This window comes from Pezoporus occidentalis, unplaced genomic scaffold (assembly GCF_034315485.1).
Source record: "Pezoporus occidentalis ecotype Australia unplaced genomic scaffold, CSIRO_AGI_Poc_V1 ctg62, whole genome shotgun sequence".
Lineage (NCBI taxonomy): Eukaryota > Metazoa > Chordata > Aves > Psittaciformes > Psittacidae > Pezoporus > Pezoporus occidentalis.
The window spans coordinates 1176304-1197781 of NW_026915966.1; the positions used below are offsets into that span (position 1 = coordinate 1176304).

At 42.6% G+C, this 21478-nt stretch overlaps 1 protein-coding gene across 1 annotated transcript in view; it reads right to left on the minus strand.

Annotated features, from left to right (window-relative positions):
* The window catches only part of LOC134174665 (protoheme IX farnesyltransferase, mitochondrial), a 103027-nt gene extending 85598 nt beyond the window's left edge, over positions 1-17429 (minus strand). The window contains exons 1-4 of the mRNA XM_062639856.1: positions 17275-17429; positions 15987-16111; positions 14448-14772; positions 6525-6649 (exon numbers count right to left, since the gene is read on the minus strand). Of these exons, the coding sequence (XP_062495840.1) occupies positions 6525-6649; positions 14448-14772; positions 15987-16111; positions 17275-17317 (618 nt within the window). The 5' untranslated portion in view covers positions 17318-17429. The remainder of the gene's footprint in view (positions 1-6524; positions 6650-14447; positions 14773-15986; positions 16112-17274) is intronic.
* Positions 17430-21478: the final 4049 nt, after the last annotated feature.

The following is a 21478-nucleotide window of genomic DNA, read 5'->3' on the forward strand; positions in this document are numbered from 1 at the left end:
AAAATAAGTTTCCAGAGCTTTCAAAAGAGAACAAGACAGAATCTGAGGTGATTCCTTGGCAAAAACCTCCTGCCTGGAGTGGAGGTGGGCTGGATGACCTGACAGGGCTCATCTCTTCCAACTTGGGTCTGAACGAGAGCATGTTAATAGTGTTAGCATCCAAATAAAAAGGTTCCCACTACATACTTTCAGACACTCAGTAAAACATGTATTTAGTAGGAAAAGTTTAGGTGTGATGAGATAATACCAATAAACACCCTGTGAAAGGAACACAACTACTAATGTCACATCACTGTGTTCCACAGCCACAGAAAGCAGTTTACTTGGAGTCTGATAGTCCCCTGTAAACCATTTTTACCTCTATGCTCAAACCCCCTGTATTAAACATCTCTCAGATGGGGAAACTGAGAAAAAAAGTGGCACTGCAGGGCCTCTTACCAAGCTAAACCCAGAATATTCATAAAAGTTGCATAAACAAAAGAAGACACAAATAAATACCCTCCATGCTCACAAGATCGATAGAACCCAACCACGTACAAAACCTCCCAGCTTCCTCCTCACTCCCAAAAGCTGTCTGATGGTGCACGGGGCAAGAAGGGTTAATACTTAAAAACTATTTCAGATGCTGCATCTCATTCGCATCAAATCATCACTGTCACTGCTTGACAACCCTGAAACAAAATGTGGGGTTGATAAGGAGAAGACTCCGCTCCACCATGGAAGCTGGCGGCGTATCTCCCAAGTACCCTCCTCTTCCTCCCAGCTATGCAGGTGCTCACAGTAACTAATTCCTCATGGTGGGTTTTTCCCTTGCTTGAAAAATGAATTACAGTTTTTACTGCTTCAGCAAACTAGAACAGTTACAGCCAATATATCTTGAGAGAGGAACAAGGTGTTGGACTGACAATCAGAGCCACACGTTCTTTCCTGACATTTACTTCAGAATTCAGAAAACCAGCAAACTTACTGTTTCCTACTCCTTCCATCCTATTACATGACCTTAAACATCAGGTAGTTCAGAAAGCTACAAATACACAACAACATCAAGTCATTATGGTTGAGTGCAGGAATACAAGCACAATAGCATGACTTCGACTGATGACACTTTGCTTGGTCATTATAGTATAAGCTGTTTATCCAAATTGGATCAACCTGCCCATTTTAATCCCTGGAGCCCAAGTATTGCTGATTAGCCCATACGTTCAAAAGTAACTCTAAAAATGTTGACTTGACACCATCAGTACAACAAACTACAGCTTCACCTACAGCGATGCAGGTGCAAAACGAACTGGAGAAGCTGGTCTAGTAGGACTTTACTTAACCTGGTGCTAAGTAAATCACTGCAGAAGCCAAATGACCATCACAGTTTGTCTTAATACAAAAGATCACACACAGGGTCCATGGGCTGGCAACTGAACTCAAGACACTGAATTTCACTCCTTTATTTTAACACCAAATCCATCTTTCCCACCCATGACAGCTACACTTCTAAAGGGTCATCACTGGCAAGAAAGGATGACATGAAAAGCAAAATGCAGCCATCAGATCAGACCCTGAAGGCACAGGGATGTTAACTGGCCTTACATGTGCTCTCCCATTCTGGTTAACATATTTACTATACTTCTTATTTTCAGCTAATTTCAGCTAAGATCATAGCATCATAGAATCAACTAAGCTGGAAAAGACCTTTAAGATCATCAAGTCCAAGATATTCAGGCCAGTTTGCTTCCTTTTCAAGGTACCATCAGTCAAATCCAACCACATCATTTTATCTCTCAGTTACTAAACTAAAACCATTTTAAACATCCTGCTTTCATCTTTATAGCTCTCTCCCACTTTTTAACTGTGCTGCAGCTACACAAGAATGTACTTGACATATAAAACGTGCATGTGATTCCTTTAACATTTTAATGCTGTGTATTGTGTTGTAAACATCTCTTCATGTTTTATCTCCTTCTCCATAAATCAGACTAGTATCTTAGAAGTCTCCAAAACGATGTGTTTTCTCCATAATATAAATGTAAAGCTCTACTCCTTGAAACTTGAGTCAGCTTTCAAAAATCATCAAAAACCCCATGCTATGAAAAGGATTATCAACTAAGTTAATATCGTTTTCTCCCACTCCATTTCTATAACAGCAGAAGTACAGTATCAGCATGGTTACAAAATTGGTATCCACCAGTCAGAAACTCAATGTTCCATTATTCTTTTCTTGTCACTTGTAAGGAATAACACTAAGGTAAAACACCTTCTCATGTATCCATACCAATACACAACACCAAAAGAGTCAGGAGAGTGAACAGTATGAAATAGAAATGATTCCTGGCTTTGTTCAGGATCAACATGCAGTTTACACGATCAAACACCATGTTTACAAGATGAAACACCACAACATATCTCCACTTCCTTACCACAACTGCAATTAATAAGACTGATCTCTTCTAATGAGATTTTCCAGAGGTTTCGGCTAGCTTAGCAATGTTACAGTAAAGGGTGTCTTAAGTCTATTCCTTGGCAAATGCATTAAGTGATTTTAATGTTTTATTATTAAAACCCACCATAAAATACTGGTTAGAAAAGATAGAACAGCAATAAAGAACACCTGTCCAAAAGAATTTTAAGTTCATTGATGGAAAAAAGAAAGAGTGCCATTAAAAAAAAAAAGAGGGCAAAAAAGAGGAAAGCTGTTTTAGCAGGTGGGACTGAGAAGTGGTGACATGTTGTAGTACAATACTGAAGGGCTGGAGGATGTAATGCGGTGTTGGGTGATGTGGAAGAGAACCAGGGACCACTGGCTTAGCGTGCCACTAAAATGCTAGATGAGGTGTGAAGTACAACTCTGAAGGACCGTGATACGAAGGAGTGAGGCAGAGAGAGAACTGCTGGGAGAGGACAAGAGAAATAAAACACTATCTTTGCTTTGGCACCTTCCAGCTGCATTTTACTCCCTTAGAGCCCACAGAGCCAACACGTTCTGCAGGAAAACCCAAGGACTCTCCAATATTTATCCAGATCCCCAGAATTCATAACATTTTCCACCAGCCTGAGAGATCCTGTTTCTCTCAAACTACTGTCTAACATAAATTACTCCAAGATACTTTTCTTGACGTTTGCTACACAAATGTTTCTGGAATGACCTTACTGTAGAACAGGCACCACGTTTCTCCCTAATACAAGCCCATGCCCAAGTACTTTGTCTTTGTATTTTCCAGGATATTTTCAAACACCTTTTCACTGTCATTTCCTCCCCAAAAATTAAGTCATCATCTTCCTGAAAATCGCTGTCTCATTTCACAGAACTGTCATGAAAACAGATTATTTCTACTTGCATTGGAAAGCACAGCTAGAATTTACTTTACAGGTTGTGAAACTTGTTTGTAAATAGACACCTTTGGCTTTGGGACTATAGCAATAGGACAAGGGGTGATGGGTTTAAACTGAAAGAGGGGGAGTTCAGGTTAGCTATAAGGGAGAAGTTCTTTACTCTGAGGGTGCTGAGGCGCTGGCACAGGTTGCCCAAAAAAGTGGTAAATGCTCCATTCCTGGCAGTGTTCAAGGCCAGGCTGGACGGAGCCTTGGGCAACATGGTCTAGAGTGAGGCATCCCTGCCCACTGCAGGGGGGTTGAAACTAGATGATCCCAAGGTCCTTTCTAACCCAAACCAGTCTGGGATTCTATGATTCTATAAATATCCAGATTCTACTTCTAGAAACAATGGAAAAATACAACAGTGCCAACTCACATCATTTTTTATCACTGCTTTCGCATTAAGGAGAGTGAAAGTGGGGCAAGAACTTCCACTCTGTGACTTTCTAGCTCTTGCACTTAGGAGAAATTAAAATATGTTTTGAGCATGACACAGCATCTGAAATCGCGAGAGGAAGTGAGCATGAAAAGGTTATTTTAGACCAACTTTGTAAAGAAATAACCCCATGGCTTCTATGTCTCTCTGCATTACTTAGCATAGCCCTGACTCCCTCCTAGTAGCTAATTCAACTGAAACAGTTAAATTGAACTTAAATAGTTAAACTGAACTTAATTCAATGGGGGTAAACAGACCTCAGCTCCTAACAGATTGCTAAAATAAAGTGGTTGAGAGAAGAATAAAAACCCCAAACCACAGAATTTGAACAGTTAAAAGTTTGTATCAATACATCTATGAATATCACAGAATCTCTACTACACTTTCACAGGACCAGGCTCCTCACATCCTGTCCTAAATCGTAGGGAAAGAATCTTACACAATCAACACTTTACCTTCCCACGACATATTTGAGGACTGTAAATCGTGCACACAGATTTATCAGGGAAATGAGGAGTGGGAAAGACAAGTTGCCCTTAAAGATGTACAGATTTATGGCAATATGGGAAGCGGAAAGACGGTTATCATATAAAAAGGTCCTTAAGGGATCGCAAGGAGCAACAAGGGAAACATGAGTCATGAGCTGCCAGAGAAGGGGATGCGTATGGGGAGCAATGGACAGAGCAAAGTAGCAATAAAGGAAGTTCCAAGTCAAATGTGCTCCTTCCCAAAGGTCGAGACAGATACCCAAGCTTAAACTATTTATTGAAAATGAAATTCCCATCCAATTCAGACACAGCATCACCAACAGCACTTGGAAAGGGACCCTCATGGACTGAAAAGATCCATTGATAAACAAGGTCATAGACCACAGCTCTTTTCTTTCGCTTTCTTACCAGCTCTACTTCTTTGTTTTCCTTAGGAAGAGCTGCCTCGAAGGCCCATCTACATCAGTAAGTAGCTCAACACGAACGAGAGCACAAACTTACAGCCCTCAGTTGAGACTGTGACAGACAGTTTTACACTTTGTGAGGCTGAAGCAACCTTCTCTATTTAACAGCATACTAAACAGCTGTTCTTAGAGTGAGACAGCAATGAGGAAATGGTGAATTATGAGCCCAAGCACACAGTTATCACACTCCTAACTTTCCTTTCCCATCCCAACAAGTGTCAAAAGTGTCAAGCTCCAAATCACAGCACAGGATTCTTGGTACTCCCAAGCAGCTCATGATTTTAAATAGCAAGATTTTAAAATGGGGCTTCCAAAAGTTTAAGAAGTGGCTACTTTTGAGACAAAATACAATCCTGAGCAATACATGGAAGCTGAAGACAAAGAAAACCAGTTCCTTCTGTGCGAATATCATCTCTAGGAAGATCTACCAAACTCTCAAGAAAGACAAGTTGTACAAGAGTCTCTAAACAAGCAATAATTAGTACTCCTCTTAGAGCAGTAGTATCCACAAACATAAAACCTGCACTTACTTCAGCCTGAGCAGGGTGTGTGCGTATGGGTGCAATCTCAAAAAGCATATCAGGTGCCTACTACAGAGGGCTTACAAGGTGTAAACACCAAAGAGCCCAACTCAAAAAAAGTAGCTCCAGGATGTAGAGCAAAGGAATGCCCTGTTCCATTAGTGGGGTCCCAGGACTCTGACTTCCCCATCTTCCAAGTGATAGCTGGAACCATAAAGTATTATCGAAGGCAGCACTGCTACTGCTCTTCTTTTTCCAGGCCATATTAAGCACTGAAAGTGACTGTGGATACTGTGCGTTGCAGCTCAGTTCAACACCAGAAGTGTTGGTACCTGTTGACTAGTTAGATTCTCCTTTGGGACTTAGGAACAGCCTAACAAGTTTGTTTCACAACTGGATTGCAGGATAGATCCTGCAATCAGCTCCACAGGCATGTTCACACATGCAGGGAAGCTCAAGTTAAGCACCTGGAACTTAAGGAGTCACGTGGAAAAGATGAGGGGTGATGAGCACAAGTTACTCCCAGGACACAAGAGGAAAGTTTTCCCAATGAAAACAATCAGCCATTGGAATAATCTCCCCAGGGAAGTGGTGGATTCCCCAGCACTGGACATTTTAAAGATTCAGCTGGTCAGGGTGCTGGGATATGTAGGTCATGTTTTGCCTAGAAAGGTTGGGCCAGATGACCCTTGAGGTCCCTTCCAACCTGGGATTCTGTGATTCTATGATCTCTACCATGAAACATGGATGGAGATTTCCAATATGTTTTATAACAGGAGATGCCCCAATTCCAGCCTGAACAGAAACACACAAACCCCACGCAAGTCCCACTACAGACATCTAGAAAGGTACACGGAGCCATTCTTCGGACAGATCTGACACGGTCATACAATAACACAACCAAAGAACCAAGCCCATAAGGCCAGAGCCCCTGTGGCTATTCTTATATTCCAATTACACAGTTCTTCCTATGTCATTTTCAGTGACCCAGGCTTGGTATTATCAAGATAAACATTATTATTGGGAGGCTTAAAACCTCATCAACTCCACTCTGAATAAACACACTGTGCCTAGAACTATACTTTAGCTCTCAGACATATATTCCTTTTGTGGTGTCAGTTTTAGCAGCTCAAGAGCTCAGGCAGCAGCTGAAGGCGCAGCACTCCCAGCCACACATTTACACTCCTTGGCAGCATTTCAGAAACCAGGATGACACCAGTTTGACGTACAGACGAAGAAATGGACTGACCTGATTGATGGAGTTGGCAGCACAGGATGCCAGTCCAGTTCCAAGGGATGCAAGCAGGAAGCAGGTCAGGTCAAATGGGACCGGGGCCATGGCAAAGCCAGCAGATGCTGTGCTTACAACCAGAGCTGCAACACATGGGAGAACACAGTTCAAAGCATCAACAAGAAACTGACTCCTTTGTACATATCACTAGAGTTAGTATTTTTAAACCCAAAAAGAACACTTGAGGAGATTAACTTTTTCTTACTTTCATGGATCAAAGTAGCTCCAGGAACTGCCTACAAGTAATACTAATACCCTATATAAAGAAGTCAAAGATGAGAAGAACTGTCAGGGATGAAATGAGAAACTCAAAAGCATCAGTACGTTAGTAGAAGAGGTGAGAATAAACCTTGCGTCTCTGTATTTCCTATTTTATGGACCTGCTACAGCATCAAACTGCCTTATACAACACATACAGGAGACACACTTGCACCAGTAACTCACGTGCCACTGCCAGGTCCAACATGGAAGAACAACGATAAGAAAAACCCTGAACTGAGAGATAAGCATTCATTATGCTTATAATTTACATCAAATTATAGCAGGAACTTAAGCAGTGCAGAGTAAAAAAGAGACTCAGGGCACGTAGGCTATCGCTGGTGAAGCCAGTCACTTAACTGTACAAGTATCCTCCTCACACTGTTCCCATCTGACAAGCCCACTTCAGGCAGAAGGCGCAAACACACCATCACATGGACCCAGCAATCCCTTAAAATTTGAGTCGATTAATAAAAATCCACTTTTGTCATCGAAAATTATAACCTTAGTACAGTACTGCAAATCACATCCTTCAAACGGAAGTTATCTGAGTTACCAATCCTGAAATTGCAATTACCCAAATAACAGGTCTTATGAACCTCACTTCTGGCTAGAAGTAGATTGACATGAAAAATTCCTTATACTATAAAGTCAGCAAACATACTGAATATCTTGCTAGGACCTTGAACCTTACGATATGAAATTAATAGTTACAAAACAGAAAGTATTAGGCTATATTCTACACGTAATTACTGTTCCAGACATCAGCTAGCTCAAATCAAAGCAGCAAAACATTCTGATCTTCCTGATTCCTACAAAGTCTCCTGTTTGTCTGGAGTTAAATGACAAATAAATAACCTTGGCTGATGAAAATACTTGGATTATCTACTAAGCAGAGGTACTTGAGATGAAAAACTAAATGTCACAGCAAGGATGCACATGCCAAGTGCTACTTTCAAGAACTGCATAAGAACCTTAAGATTTAATCCTAAAAAGACAGTGAAGAAAACTTGCTGCTCATCAAAACTTTTCTCCAAGTATTAAATCCATTGACAACTGAATATTATTATAATAATATACATAATATTATTACAAGCCTCGTTATGGATTCGCAGGATGCTGTGCAGATGGCTGTCACACAGACTGGCTGCGAGCGCCTCTGCCTGACACCAAAGAAAGTCCCTGGGCTTTGATTCCCCATCAGAGCATCACTTAGAACTTAGGCAGAAGCTCTTCCCTGTGAGGGTGCTGAGGCGCTGGCACAGGGTGCCCAGGGAAGCTGTGGCTGCCCCATCCCTGGCAGTGTTCAAGGCCAGGTTGGACACAGGGGCTTGAAGCAAGCTGGTCTAGTGGAAGGTGTCCCTGCTGGTGGCAGGCGGTTGGAAATGAATGAACTCTGAGGTCTCTTCCAATCCAAACTAGGTTGCGATTCTATGAAATAACCACAAATTCTGTAACCCCACCACACAAACTAATAAACCTGAAGGTTTCTGAAAGACTGGACCCCATTTAGAATATAAACGCAACAGCATCTTAGTTTCAAAACTAGTAGAGTGCACAAGAAAATATGTAATTGGTTTACAACTGAGCTAAAAAACACACTGCAAAGATGACAGTGAAAGAGGCGTCTGCATTTCTAAGAGTGATTACATTCATTTCTTCTGCATAATAAATCACACGTTCACTTCTAGACAAGGATTTAATTAAAACTTATCTTAGAGAGCACTTTACACCAATTTATTACGGAAAAACACCAACTCATTTACTGAAGAAGAAAGGTGAAGCAGATTGGCAAACAGTCAGTGTAACATTACCATTACACTGACCTCAAAGAAATTCTAACACTGTACAGCTACAGCACTAATTAAAGTCCCCATTGATTTCTCCAGATTAATTTCAGCCACTCATTTCAGTGTGACTTATCAGGATCTCATCAAAAAAGGTTGTCATACATCCTCGCACTTACCCCATTAACCCAGGTATTTCCAGTTGTTGGGCAGTGAACAACAGGCATTCCCCACTTGCCTCACCATCCAGCAATTTCAATGCAACACGTGAAGAGTAAATAAGAAAACATTCCCTTTGGATTGGGAAGTTTATTTTCTTTTACTGTGGAAGCAATATTATACTCTTCTACTTCCCTCGTGGAGGAAAAGTATATTTAATTGAGATCACATCAAGGCAATGAGGTCATTGACTGTTTGTTTTTTAATCCCTGTTAGTTTAGTGCTTTAGGGGCCAAATTAACTTCACCTTATTGCATAATAGATGGCATTGATCCTTTCAAGATTTGTTGATGAGAGTTGGCATTATATATGCTCTTCAAAAAGAAGCCAGGATTTAAACTTATGAGCTCAGCCTAAACCTGATTTTCAGTCTTCTAAACATCATTAGCTTTAACAAAAACTAACAGGGGACATTTGTCTCCCATTTCCATGTAAATGAAAAAGAAAATGCTAATGGATTGGTGACAAAAAGAACGAATTATGATGTTTCTAGCATAAAAACACATTCATAAAGTCCACGGTGTATTCTTTACATTCCTCTTCAGCTTCATTGTAATGCATGCTGCCTTTAGAAATCCCTGTACTTGTATTTATAGCATGCCAATCACTGTGCCAGATTTTGTTTACCTCCTATTAAATAGTAGCCAAGCCAAAATAAAAACGTAGAAAGCCAAAGCAAACCAATTCAGCTTTAGATTTCCTTCCCACTCATATACTGATGATATATTGGTACATATGGATGGACAAAAGGAAATGCATTTCTACTTTTAAGACACGATTTCACTGCTTTATGTTTATATACTACTTAAAGGAAGCTATCTTGCCAGAAACTGATGGAATTCTCCTTCCAGAGTTTTTACACTTTCCTTTCTGGAGATCCAAATGCAGGATTTGTATTAGTGCTATACAACTGACCACGCTTCTTTTATCAACTCAGATTTGGTTGGGCAAAAGCATATCATAGAATCCCAGACTGGCTTCGGCTGGAGTGACCTCAAAGCTCATCCAGTTCCAACCCCCTGCCACGGGCAGGGACACCTTCCACCAGACCAGACTGCTCCAAGCCCCATCCAACCTGACCTTGAACACTGCCAGGGATGGGGCAGCCACAGCTTCTCCGGGCACCCTGTGCAAGGGCCTCACCAGCCTCACAGAGAAGAACTTCTTCCTAGTGTCTAATCTAAATCTCCCCTCTGAGGTTAAAGCCATTCCTCCTTGTCCTGTCCCTACAGGCCCTTGCAAGAAGTCCCTCTCCAGAGTTCTCGTAGGCACCCTTCAGACACCGGAAACTACTCTAAGGTCTCCCCAGAGCCTTCCCTCCTTTTGTTGCAGATTTTAACCTGCATACTAAAGATGGCCAAACTCCTGAAGCAAACTTCAGTCTGGGACAAAGACTTAAAATGACTCTTTGCATTGTATCACATAAAATTCAAGTACAATATTACACACAGAGCAGATAGTATCTTTTTCCCATTGAACAATTTTAAAATGCTTTGCAAAAATAAACTGTAATGACGGTTTACTTTTACTTCATTAGGTTTTCCTTGTAGCATGGAAAATAACTTGCCAGAAAGCTACCACTATTAAGCTTGCTTTCAATGCTAGGATAATAGTTACTGTTGTAATTACCACAAAATGAGAACTACTTTGACATGCAGTTGACATATATTTAGAACTGAGGATACATGCTAACACACAGCCCCTTCCTCAGCAGGCTGGAAAGTTACATTAAAAATTCTACAGCAGATTAGAAATTAGCTGTTAAAATTATATCTGCCCCATCTTAATACATCCACTTCTCAGACAGGCGCTACATAAGGTGCTACCTATTCATTTATTGAGGTTAGATACAAGGAAGAAGCTCTTTACTGTGAGGGTGGTGAGGCACTGGCACAGGGTGCCCAGAGAGGTGGTAAATGCCCCCATCCCTGGCAGAGTTCAAGGCCAGACTGGACAGAGCTTTAGGTAACATGGTCTAGTGTGAGGCATCCTTGCCCATGGCAGGGGGTTGGAACTGGATGATCTTAAGGTCCTTTCCAACCTAAACCATTCTATGAGTCTATCTAGCTGGTTGTCCTCACCAAGAGGCCAGCATACAAGACGTTCTTTAGTACAGGACCAACATCAAGAATATAGAATCATAGAATAGTTTGGGTTGGAAAGGGCCTCACAATCATCTAGTTCCAACCCCCTGCCACTGGCAGGGACACCACACACCAGACCAAGTCACCCAAGGTTCTGTCCAACCTGGCCTTGAACACCGCCAGGTACGGTGCATTTATCACAAACCATAGAGAAATACTCAGTGAGAATACTCAGCATTTTTTGTATTGTGCCTCTATCCCACTTCCCCCAAATTAAAACCTGAAGTTTAATTTTTGTGTGGTTTTGCATCTCTCTCACCTTCGTTCTCGGACCACTGAGGAAAACCTTACACAAATGTAAACTTTAAGCTGCATTTAAGAAGATGAGACAACCAGAAATTCTTCTTGTGTTTACATTAGAAAATATTACAGTTTCCTCCTATTACTGCACCTTTACATGTCTCTGTTCTATTCGCATTTATACATAAACTTTATTTTCAACTTGAAAACAGTATTTATAACTCTGAAAACTTATGAGACAGAGGCATTAGCTTTCCAAGTGCCTGCATGGTAAGACACAGCTGTGCAGACAGCAGCCTACAGAGAACACTGCAGAGAAGGGAAAGGATGGAAACTGAACCCAAAAAGGTAGGTTATGTGACAAGCAATTAGAAGTTTCCTAATTGTTTTCTATGGCAAAAGAATATAAACAAAGATCTTTTCCTGTTCGTAAGGCAGAGTTTCTAATGGCAGAGGCACAAGAGCTGCAGTTTATATGAAGCAGGAGACTATGGTAATAGCTAAACTCATTTCCTTTCAAAGATGAATTACAGCTCGGAACACAAACAAACATTCTCTTTACTCCAGCAGTGGGAGAAGAAAAGGGCACAAGGAAGTCCCATTTTAGCATAATGCAGAGTTTGGTTTTTTGTTATTTCATGCTCTAAAAAGTATAAATAAAGAACCTGCCAAAAAAAACCCAAAGCACCACACCGGATATGAGATCTATCAGAACTTCATGGGTGAAAGGCATTGAGTTGTGTGTCATTTGTAACTTAAAAACTGACCTCAGAGGATTTATTTTCCTTTTTTAAAAAAATACTAAAATCAAAAGAACTACACAACCATATCTTTAGAGAATATATCATTTGTCTAAACAATTACACAAGTTTGGGTAAAACAAAAAAGCACTAATTGTTTCCTTGCTCCCTACACTACATCCAGTATTATTCCTGCGCATCTCCTACATTATCTATGTCCAACAAAGACCAACAACAGAACTCCCCTCCTACAAACCCCTCTTCATCCAACTTATTCTTTTACACTTCCTACTTCCAATAGTCTTCCCTTCCCCCAAATCATTACTCATAAAGTTCACAACAAGAAGAGAGGTTGAGATTTCTTTTGTATCTCTATACCTTCTCAACAGGTACAAAGTTTACTGCAATTCCTTGGATCAAGAGCAGCACATCCACACAAAACCTGAAGGGAATGAAATCCTGCACCCTTTGCCTGCTACAGGTTTCAAGTAACAACTGAGTTTAAAATCAGAGTGCTACTCGCTTGCCTGTCAATATTGCCTTTTGCTCTTCAACCTAGCAGCTATTGAGAAGTTTCACAGCAACACTGAAACCACATAATAAAACATATCACATAATTACTTTATCCAGAAAAATACTCTTCCACTCTGCTGCGCTTCTTGAAACTCCCATTTTAAGGAGCATCAGTAATACTCAGATGTGGTACTAACACAGAGCTTACTCATATGGAACATCAGTAAACGTAAGAACATACACTTCAAGTGCTTAAAACAACAGTTCATTTTCTCTCCCTCTCTCTGGTCATTTAATCATGGCATTTTAACTTTGTATTTCTCGACCTATTGAGATATTTTAATTCAGTTCTACTTCAATAACTAGCACAGCTTTCAAGTTCATATAAAAGAGCCACTTAAACTAAATCACCTCATTGAACATGCCAGAAGATCTAATTCTCCATAAAGCACTTGCAAGTTATCCATGGTGAACCCAACAGAAAAAAGTATTACTAAAACTGAAGAGCACTGGGGAGAAAAAGTCAAGATGTGCATTATGCAGAAAGAAGAATAAGGCAATACTGCGGCTGTACACAGAATCATAGAATAGTTAGGGCTGGAAAGGACCTTAAGATCATCCAGTTCCAACCCACCTGACATGGGCAGGGACACCTCACACTAAACCACACCACCTGAGGCTCTGTCCAACCTGGCCTTGAACACTACCAGGGATGGAGCATTTATCACTTCTTTGGGCAACCCGTTCCAGTGTCTCATCACCCATGCCACAAAGCTGTTGCAAATCTGAATGACAATGACCCTGATATAAGATCAATGTACCAAGAAGAGTTTTATATACCTGAATTTGAAATTACCATGGCTAACATGGAAAAGTGACATGGTAAAGTACCAAAACACATGCTTCCCATCCCTCAAGCCTACTAACCCGGCTTTTTATCAGCACCAAATAAATGCTTTGAGGTTTTTAAAAACAATGAGGAAGAACACTTGGACAAGATCAGTTCTGTCAAGGCCAAAACATGAAATGTCTCATCAGCACTGGGAACTATTGCTAAATAAAAAATTAAATGACCACTGCATGCTGTATGTGGTCAGTACAATTTTGCCATGAGAAACAATGAAAATTTATATATTGCAAGACAAAGTTTCAAGAAATAAACTGAATTCAGGACATTTATTATAACAAATTGCTATGGCGAAGAACAACAGTTTTATTACCAAGGATTTATTTCATCCACCGGAGAAAGCACCGCAGTAGGGACTTAGGAAATTGTATTACTGTTCTTGGCCCTGATACAGACAAGATGTAAGGCTTTGGTCGGATCATTAGTTTCCCTAGACATAAAAGTATATATAGCACTACCTATCAGAAAGAAGTAATTTATAGTTGTTAAGTACTACTATTAGAACAAGGGAAAAGGTAGTGAGGCTACAAGGCTTAACAAACTGCTGGTTTGAGGATACACCCCATCCTTGCCTAGAGGAGGTAATTATACATCCTTTTTTAATTGGTCACACGGAAACATTTTCCTTTATAATACAGGAAATTAACTGGATTATCTTTTCTTGGGACTTTTAATACTTATTTCACAAAAAGTAGTACTTAAGTGAAAGTTCAGTAAAAAAAAGACAGAAAATTGGTAACCTTAAGCAAGATGCTATTAAATACTTAATGCAAAGCTTGTAAATTCACTTGTAACCCAGTTTAGTGACACTTGTTTCTGATTCCCAAAAGCTAGCTGGTGGTATGATGCAAGCTCCTCCTCACTGTTTTTAAATAAAATTCATGGGAAAACTATAAAATGCTTCCATAAAACAATTTTTCCTCATGCAACAATTTTCCTTGCAATTGAGCCAGGGACTTTGTGCAGTAAAGTGGGAATTCTCACACAAAAACCTACACAGTACCAGTAACATACTAAAGAACTCTGATATATTAAACAGGAAGCGCAGAAGTGAAAAAAATGACCAGGAGTACCTGTAAGCTTAATCTTGGACAAGCGTGCCAAAATTCCTGGCAAATCATCCAGCCGTAACTTCATCTCTTTCCACTGTGTGTCTGCTTTGGCTTCTGCTCTTGCTGCTGCAACTGAGCCTTCAGTTTGTGCAGTTGACTTCATTTCTCTCAGCTGCTTGCTGATTGATGCCTCAGACAAAGGTTGATGCACAGGTGAAACTGGTCTAATCTTGTGTATAACCTCTTTTTCTTGATCCAGTTGCTGAAGTTCACGAAAGGGAGATGCAACTGAATCAGACTTAGGCTTGGCTCGTTGGCTGAGGTCTTTGTTGCATTGTGTTACATACTGAATAGAAAGAGAATGAATAATTAAGAAGATATTTATGGCCACTTGAGGCTATTAATATCATCAATATTATTACTATGTTATTGTTTGGAGAATTACTTCCTATGATGACACTACTGAGTTATCCTGAATTTCAAACACTTATTTCACATGCAAAAGAGTTTCTGAGGTTGGACAAGGTATTACAAAAGCAGCTTTTCAACTCACAACTGCACCCATAATGTTTCCTTAAGGTGGAAGAATTCCTTCTGTATAAAGTTACCTCCTCCTCTGTGGCTTCAACAGTAAACTACTTTGCTCATTCAAAACCTCCAGACAACATCAATTTACAACTGATCAATTCACCATCAAAGATGTACACCATGCCTGTAACAACAGCAGTCATCAAATAAAAGCACTCCACTTTCTGCATCTTTGAGACGGGTAAAAACCAGGAAAATCCCAGAAAATACAATCTACCTCCTATGACACAAAACCATCTCCCACATTAGGCTATTGCTATTTATGCCAAACTTCACGCTAATTAACTAGACAACCATTTTACATAGTGAACATGTATTGACCAGGAAGTTTGAAGCCTCATTTAGAGGCTCTTATATAATAAAACACAATAAGGAAACGAGCATTTAACTCTTTTTAGATATAATGAACAGGACGCAACTCCTACAGAGCAAGACACGTCTTTTAGTACCATTGTCTTACAACTGTTTGAAGATGAAGATAGAATTTCAAGGGTTTGAATGATAATGAGAGCCCTTTTAAAACCTCAAATTAACAGCACACTATAGAATGTAACCCATTAAGTTACTCAGAAGCCCTGATTCAAACTGATTAACTCTTCACTCAGAACACACATCCTCCACAAGTGAGTTCCATCTACCACTTGTGCCACTGCTAGCCAGGATTGTACTTCCTTAATAGCAATTTTATAAATAACTTCAGAAATCACTTCATTTCATTTTTCTCAACAGGACAAGGATGCCCTGATTCAAAAGCACAGAAAACCCCTGCAGACACACCACAGCACAAGGCACTATCCTTGCTACAGCAGGTTTCCTCCAAGGTGCCAAGCGCTAAACCCTGATGCAGCATAGAAAAGGAGACACTTGGAATTGCCTGAGATTGGCTGATAAGAAAACTATCAACTAATCTCTGTTCTGACTCATCACATAGGACAAATCAAAGCATAAGAAACATGGGATAAACAGACTCACCATTCGTTTGAGAAAGTTAAAGTACTGAAATGTAATCAATCTGTCGTTGGCTACATGGCATAGCTGTCCGAACTGGCATGGTACCTGCCGTATTCCAGTGTTCTTCAGACGCCAGACAAACAGTCCTATTTAAAGAAAAAGAAAAAGCACACCAGAATCCACTTCCTTCTCTGCCACCAAGTTTGCTTTCAATTGAGACTACAGCATCTATAATCAGTTGTGACACAAAACACCCCAACAAATGGTAACCAGAGCTGTGCAGGTGAAGAACTGAAAGGTTCTGCAGGTGAAGAACTAAACGTGCAGCTTGCCCTAATGGAGTTTTCTTTCCTCTCTGCTCCCCAGAGACGCAGTTTTAGTTTATTGCTCCATTACTATCTCTACATGCTATTGACAAAACCACCTTGGCAAATAAGGCCAAGGAAGCGGGTGACAGAGGGCAGCACCAAAGTCAAACCCCAAAGAGGATACCCCTATGTGACACCACACCGACACCCCTATGTGACACCAAACCGACACCCCTATGGGACACCACACCGACACCCCTATGTGACACCAAACCGACACCCCTATGAGGCACCACACCGACACCCCTATGGGACACCACACCAACACCCCTATGTGACACCACACCGACACCCCTATGGGACACCACACCGACACCCCTATGGGACACCACACCGACACCCCTATGGGACACCACACCGACACCCCTATGGGACACCAAACCGACACCCCTATGGGACACCACACCGACACCCCTATGGGACACCACACCGACACCCCTATGGGACACCACACCGACACCCCTATGGGACACCACACCCACACCCCTATGGGACACCACACCGACACCCCTATGGGACCCCAAACCGACACCCCTATGGGACACCAAACCGACACCCCTATGGGACACCAAACCGACACCCCTATGGGACACCACACCCACACCCCTATGGGACACCAAACCGACACCCCCATGGGACACCACACCGACACCCCTATGGGACACCACACCGACACCCCTCTATGTGACACCACACTGACACCCCTACAGGACACCAAACCGACACCCCTATGGGACACCACACCCACACCCCTATGTGAGGGGATGCACACAAGCGACACACAGGCCCCGTGCCCCACCACACAGAGCAGCCCCAAAGCCTCCTCACAGCCCCAGGGTCGGCCGGGCCCCAGCCACCACCACCCCGTCCCTGCCCACCGCCCAAGCCTCACCCCCCCTCCGCACCCCGGAGCCCGCCGGGGCCCCGCCGCCCCGCGGTACCTGCCAGCGCCCGGGGCGGGCTGCAGCGGCGGGCAGCGCTCATGGCCGCGGCGCCGCTCCCGCCGCCCTCTCCTCTCACCGCCTGGGCGCCGCCATCTTGCCCGGCGTGACCGCTAAACGCCTTCCGGGTCGGCGCTTCCTGGGGCGGGATGAGGGGCTCCGGGAGGGGCGGGAGCCGCCGGGCCGGGGGTGTTGCAGGGATCGGGCGCTGAGGGGCTGTGGGGAGGCTCCCAGCCGAGCTCCCGTGGCTCTGCAGAGGGGGAAGCGCTTCCCGGCGCTGGGGTGTGCGTGTAGACGCGGTCCGGTGCGGGACGTGGTGGAGCGTTGGTGCTGCTGGCTCCTGGGGGGAAGCGCTCGGTGGGTGTCAGGTTATGGAGTCGTTGAGTTAACCAGGTTGGAAAAGAGCTTTGAGGTCATCAGGTCCAACCGTTCCCAGCACAGCCGAGGCCACCACTAACCCATGGCGCTGAGGGCCTCGGCTGCGCCGTGTGTGAACACTTCCATGGATGGTGACTGCAGCACTGCCCTGTTCCAGTGCCTGAGCACCCTTTGGGGAGGGAATTGTTCCTCAGCTCCATCTAAACCTGCCCTGGTGCAGCTTGAGGCTGTTTCCTCTTGGGTTATAATGACAGATGAAGGCATGAGATGGGAGCTGAGCCTATCCTGGGCACTTCAGGGACATTAGCCATGAAGAAGCAGCCCAGAGACCTGTCTCTAGCCACCATCCCTGGGCACATCATCAGTTACTGCGGCATCCGTGACAGAGGGCAAGAGGGTGCTGTGGGGTTCATGGGGAGATCTCATGGAACAGCCGGGAGAGGTCTAATAAAAGGTAAAGGAACCCATGAGGACATGGAGTCTCATTTCTGAAAGGAGCTGAACTTTAAAGAGCCAAAGGCTTGGCAAAAAAACCCATATATATAAGTCTGTATTTAGTTCCTAAAGTAATTTCGTTTCAATACCCATTGGGTGAAGTTACGCATCGTAGGAGCTCGTATTGAAGAGCTGACCCAGCTGTCATCTCATTCTCCCCTCATACAAGTACCAGATCCGCTGCTAAGCAGACTCACTTTGCTGACCTGAAGGGAAAAAACCCTGTTATTTCACTGTTTTAACTGTTTAAACTCACCCTGTGAGGGTCTGATAGGTTGAAAGCTGGTGCAAGGCACAGAGGAAGGGGCCTTGGGCTGCAGTATGAACAAAAAGGGAAGGGAATGGTTAGGACTGCTCAAGCTGTAAAGCGTAATTGCACCCCCAGGCATCTTTAAAATGTTTTCTCTTAAGAGTTTAAGTTCAGGAGATGTAGGCTATCAGTCACTTAAATGCTTTCAAAAATCATTCTCAATATTTTAACATGGAAATCTTCCTCAGAACCATCTTCCTCCCAGGCTTTCATTTCTTTATGGTGCTTAAATTCATGCAAAAGTCATCTTAAATCATTATTAAGAAGATAAAATGAAAACACTCACTCTAATTCACCAAGAATATCCTACTTCGGAGCATTTATTTCCACTCTCTTTCTATTTGGGGAGCTGGGGAGAAATTAGGGCTTCAAATTCCTTACAGTTAATATCCTGTTTTACTCCAGGTTCTCACCACTGAGCATATATCACTTCACAGTTCCTGTTTGCGTCTCTAGTTTTTTTGTAACTTCCACAGATTTGGCCTCAGCTTCAATTTACACCTGCAAAAATAGAGCAAACATCACGTAGCAAACACACACAATGGTTACACAGAGGGCTAGAATGGTTGGTTGGGTTTAGGGCAGTTTGGGTCAGAAAGGAAAAGGTTGAGGTAGCCGAGTGTTCCATGTCAGGGCTGAGATTTAAGGTTTAATGATTTTCATTGCCTTTCACTTGGGCAATAAATTGCACCCCTGGTGAGAGGGGGTAAAACACGACTTTTCTAATTAAGGAGAATGTTATCCACAGGCCTCAAGACAGAGCAATACTTCTTTGTGGAACAATAATGATGATTTAGGGCACAGAGGATGTCACATACCCGCTTGGGTTTAACCACTAAAGCTACTCCTAGAGAGAAAAAAACCCACCTTAGGATTTTTAGTGGACACAAGTATTCAAAAGAGCTGTATTTCAGCCTAAAATGATTCCACAGGCTATAAGCAAAGGTTCAGGTTTCCATGGTGTTGCTTCTGCAGAAGCTGTCTCCATGGAAGGCTCCAGAAAGTACTTGGGAAAGGGATTACAGGAGTATGGCCCTTCCAGGGCCCTTCCCCGTGCAGCTCCCACAGTCTAGTTCATACAAGCCGAGGTACCAGTGTCACAGTGCTCCATGGAAGGTTGCAGGAGCACCCTCATCTCACAATCTAGTTTACGTTGGAGATGTTACAGGGCACCATTGTGGGGCAGAGCAACTCCTGAAGCATCTCTAACGGTTGTGCTAATTAATTGCTGGGGATCTATGGATACTTCCCTGCAGTTACAAAGTAAACACTGCACCTACAGGTCTGTGTGCAGGGTGATGCAAGGGGTGTTTAACCACGCGACTCCCATTAATGTTAATTATAGAGCACATATTAACAGCATTATACGATCCTTTTTCCTATTAGCACTATCATAAATCTGACTGGTGGGGCTTAATTAGAGCTCAGCAGCAAAATGCAAGAGTTTGGTACGTGAAAGGGCAAATTTGTAGAGACAGCAAACTATTATTATACTTTAATCTCAAAATCTTGCTTTCTCTTACTCATACCACCACCAAGATTGATTTGTTGTCAGAAAATGATTTAAAGACCGACTGTAAAAATGTTATATTTTCCTTGCTTTATAGAATGTGGCATTGATGTTAGAGCTCCGCAGAGACTTGATGTACTTTCAGATAGGGAACTCTAAAAGCCAAGTGCAAAATAAATAAGATGGCATCCTGCTGTTATTGTGGTAACCTTTGCAGATCATTTCAGAACTGTGGCTGTTGTATAGTTTAGTAATACACCATGGGGGGAAGCTGGAGCTTAGTGCAGGTCTGTCTCAGCGAGGATTTGCTTTTTGGGGGCCCAGTGTGTAACAGAAGAAACGGTGTCCAAAGTGAAGGGCACGGGGACACATCAGAATCACAGAAATAACAGATAAAAAGAACTAAGAAAGTATTAAAAGGCCAAACCAGACTGTACTAATAGAAAGCTGATTGACTGCCTTAGGCACCTACACTGAGCAAAAGGTCTCTCCTCAGCACTACAATTACACCCTTGCTGAGATCTCCTCGAGTCAGGCTTGTCCCAGCTGGAAAACTCAAGGTGATCCTGATGATCATTAAGTGGTTCCAGGAGTCACTTGTAATGGCATGGGTTTGGGAGGGGGTTCTGTGATCTCCCACAAATCAGCGTTTGTGATGCGCAAGCTTTATTTCAATACAAGATTGACACATAGATATATTTTGTCCTTAAATGAAGAAACCCCCCAACCAGGAGCAAAATCTACCAGCTGAGAGCCTGAAACATTCCAATTCCATGCTATTAAACTTGCCCCCAGCAAATAACTCCAAATGGAAAGTAGCAGGTAAAAAAACCCAACACATCAAATCCCCCAAACCCTTCCCACCATCCTGATTCCAGTGTTTCGGAGTAGTCAAAGCTTCTAAGTACAAGTGAAATAGTAGTCCTGGTAGATCAGGGCTCAGTAGCCTTTCTGAAGTGGTGTGCCAGACTGATTTTGTTCCCAAAGTAGAGTTCAGATGTACCATAGGAAATCAGCAGAAGCTAAAAACTGCTGTCTCTTCCCAGCTGTCAAACGCGGCCTTGTGCTGACCCTGTGGTATGCCATTTCTTGGCAAGCCCTGTGTTGAATGCTCACCACCTGCAATGGACTGTGAGCTGTAATAGCTTCAAGAGAAAAACTTCCAGCCTTTCCTTAGGTAGAGCTTTGCTAAGTGCTGGTGTAAATTCAGCTGCAGTCAGATTTGGAGTTGACGTCAAATCTGGTCCAAACATGGAGGTGATGGGGAGTAAATAGCAAGATGACTGCAGATGAAGCCTGTGAAAGGCAGCATGAGAGGAATCACCCCTAATAAATGGCAAGACCTGCCTTAAGCCACATGGATTCACAAAGCAGCTATGTACCTACTGCAAGCCCCCACTGCATCAGCAATTCCTTTGTAACTCACCCTGACATTGCTGTTTCTGACAAGCAGTGATACCTCTTATCCTTTCAAGTTCTCAGCCGGAGTCAACAATAGCTATTTCCAGCAG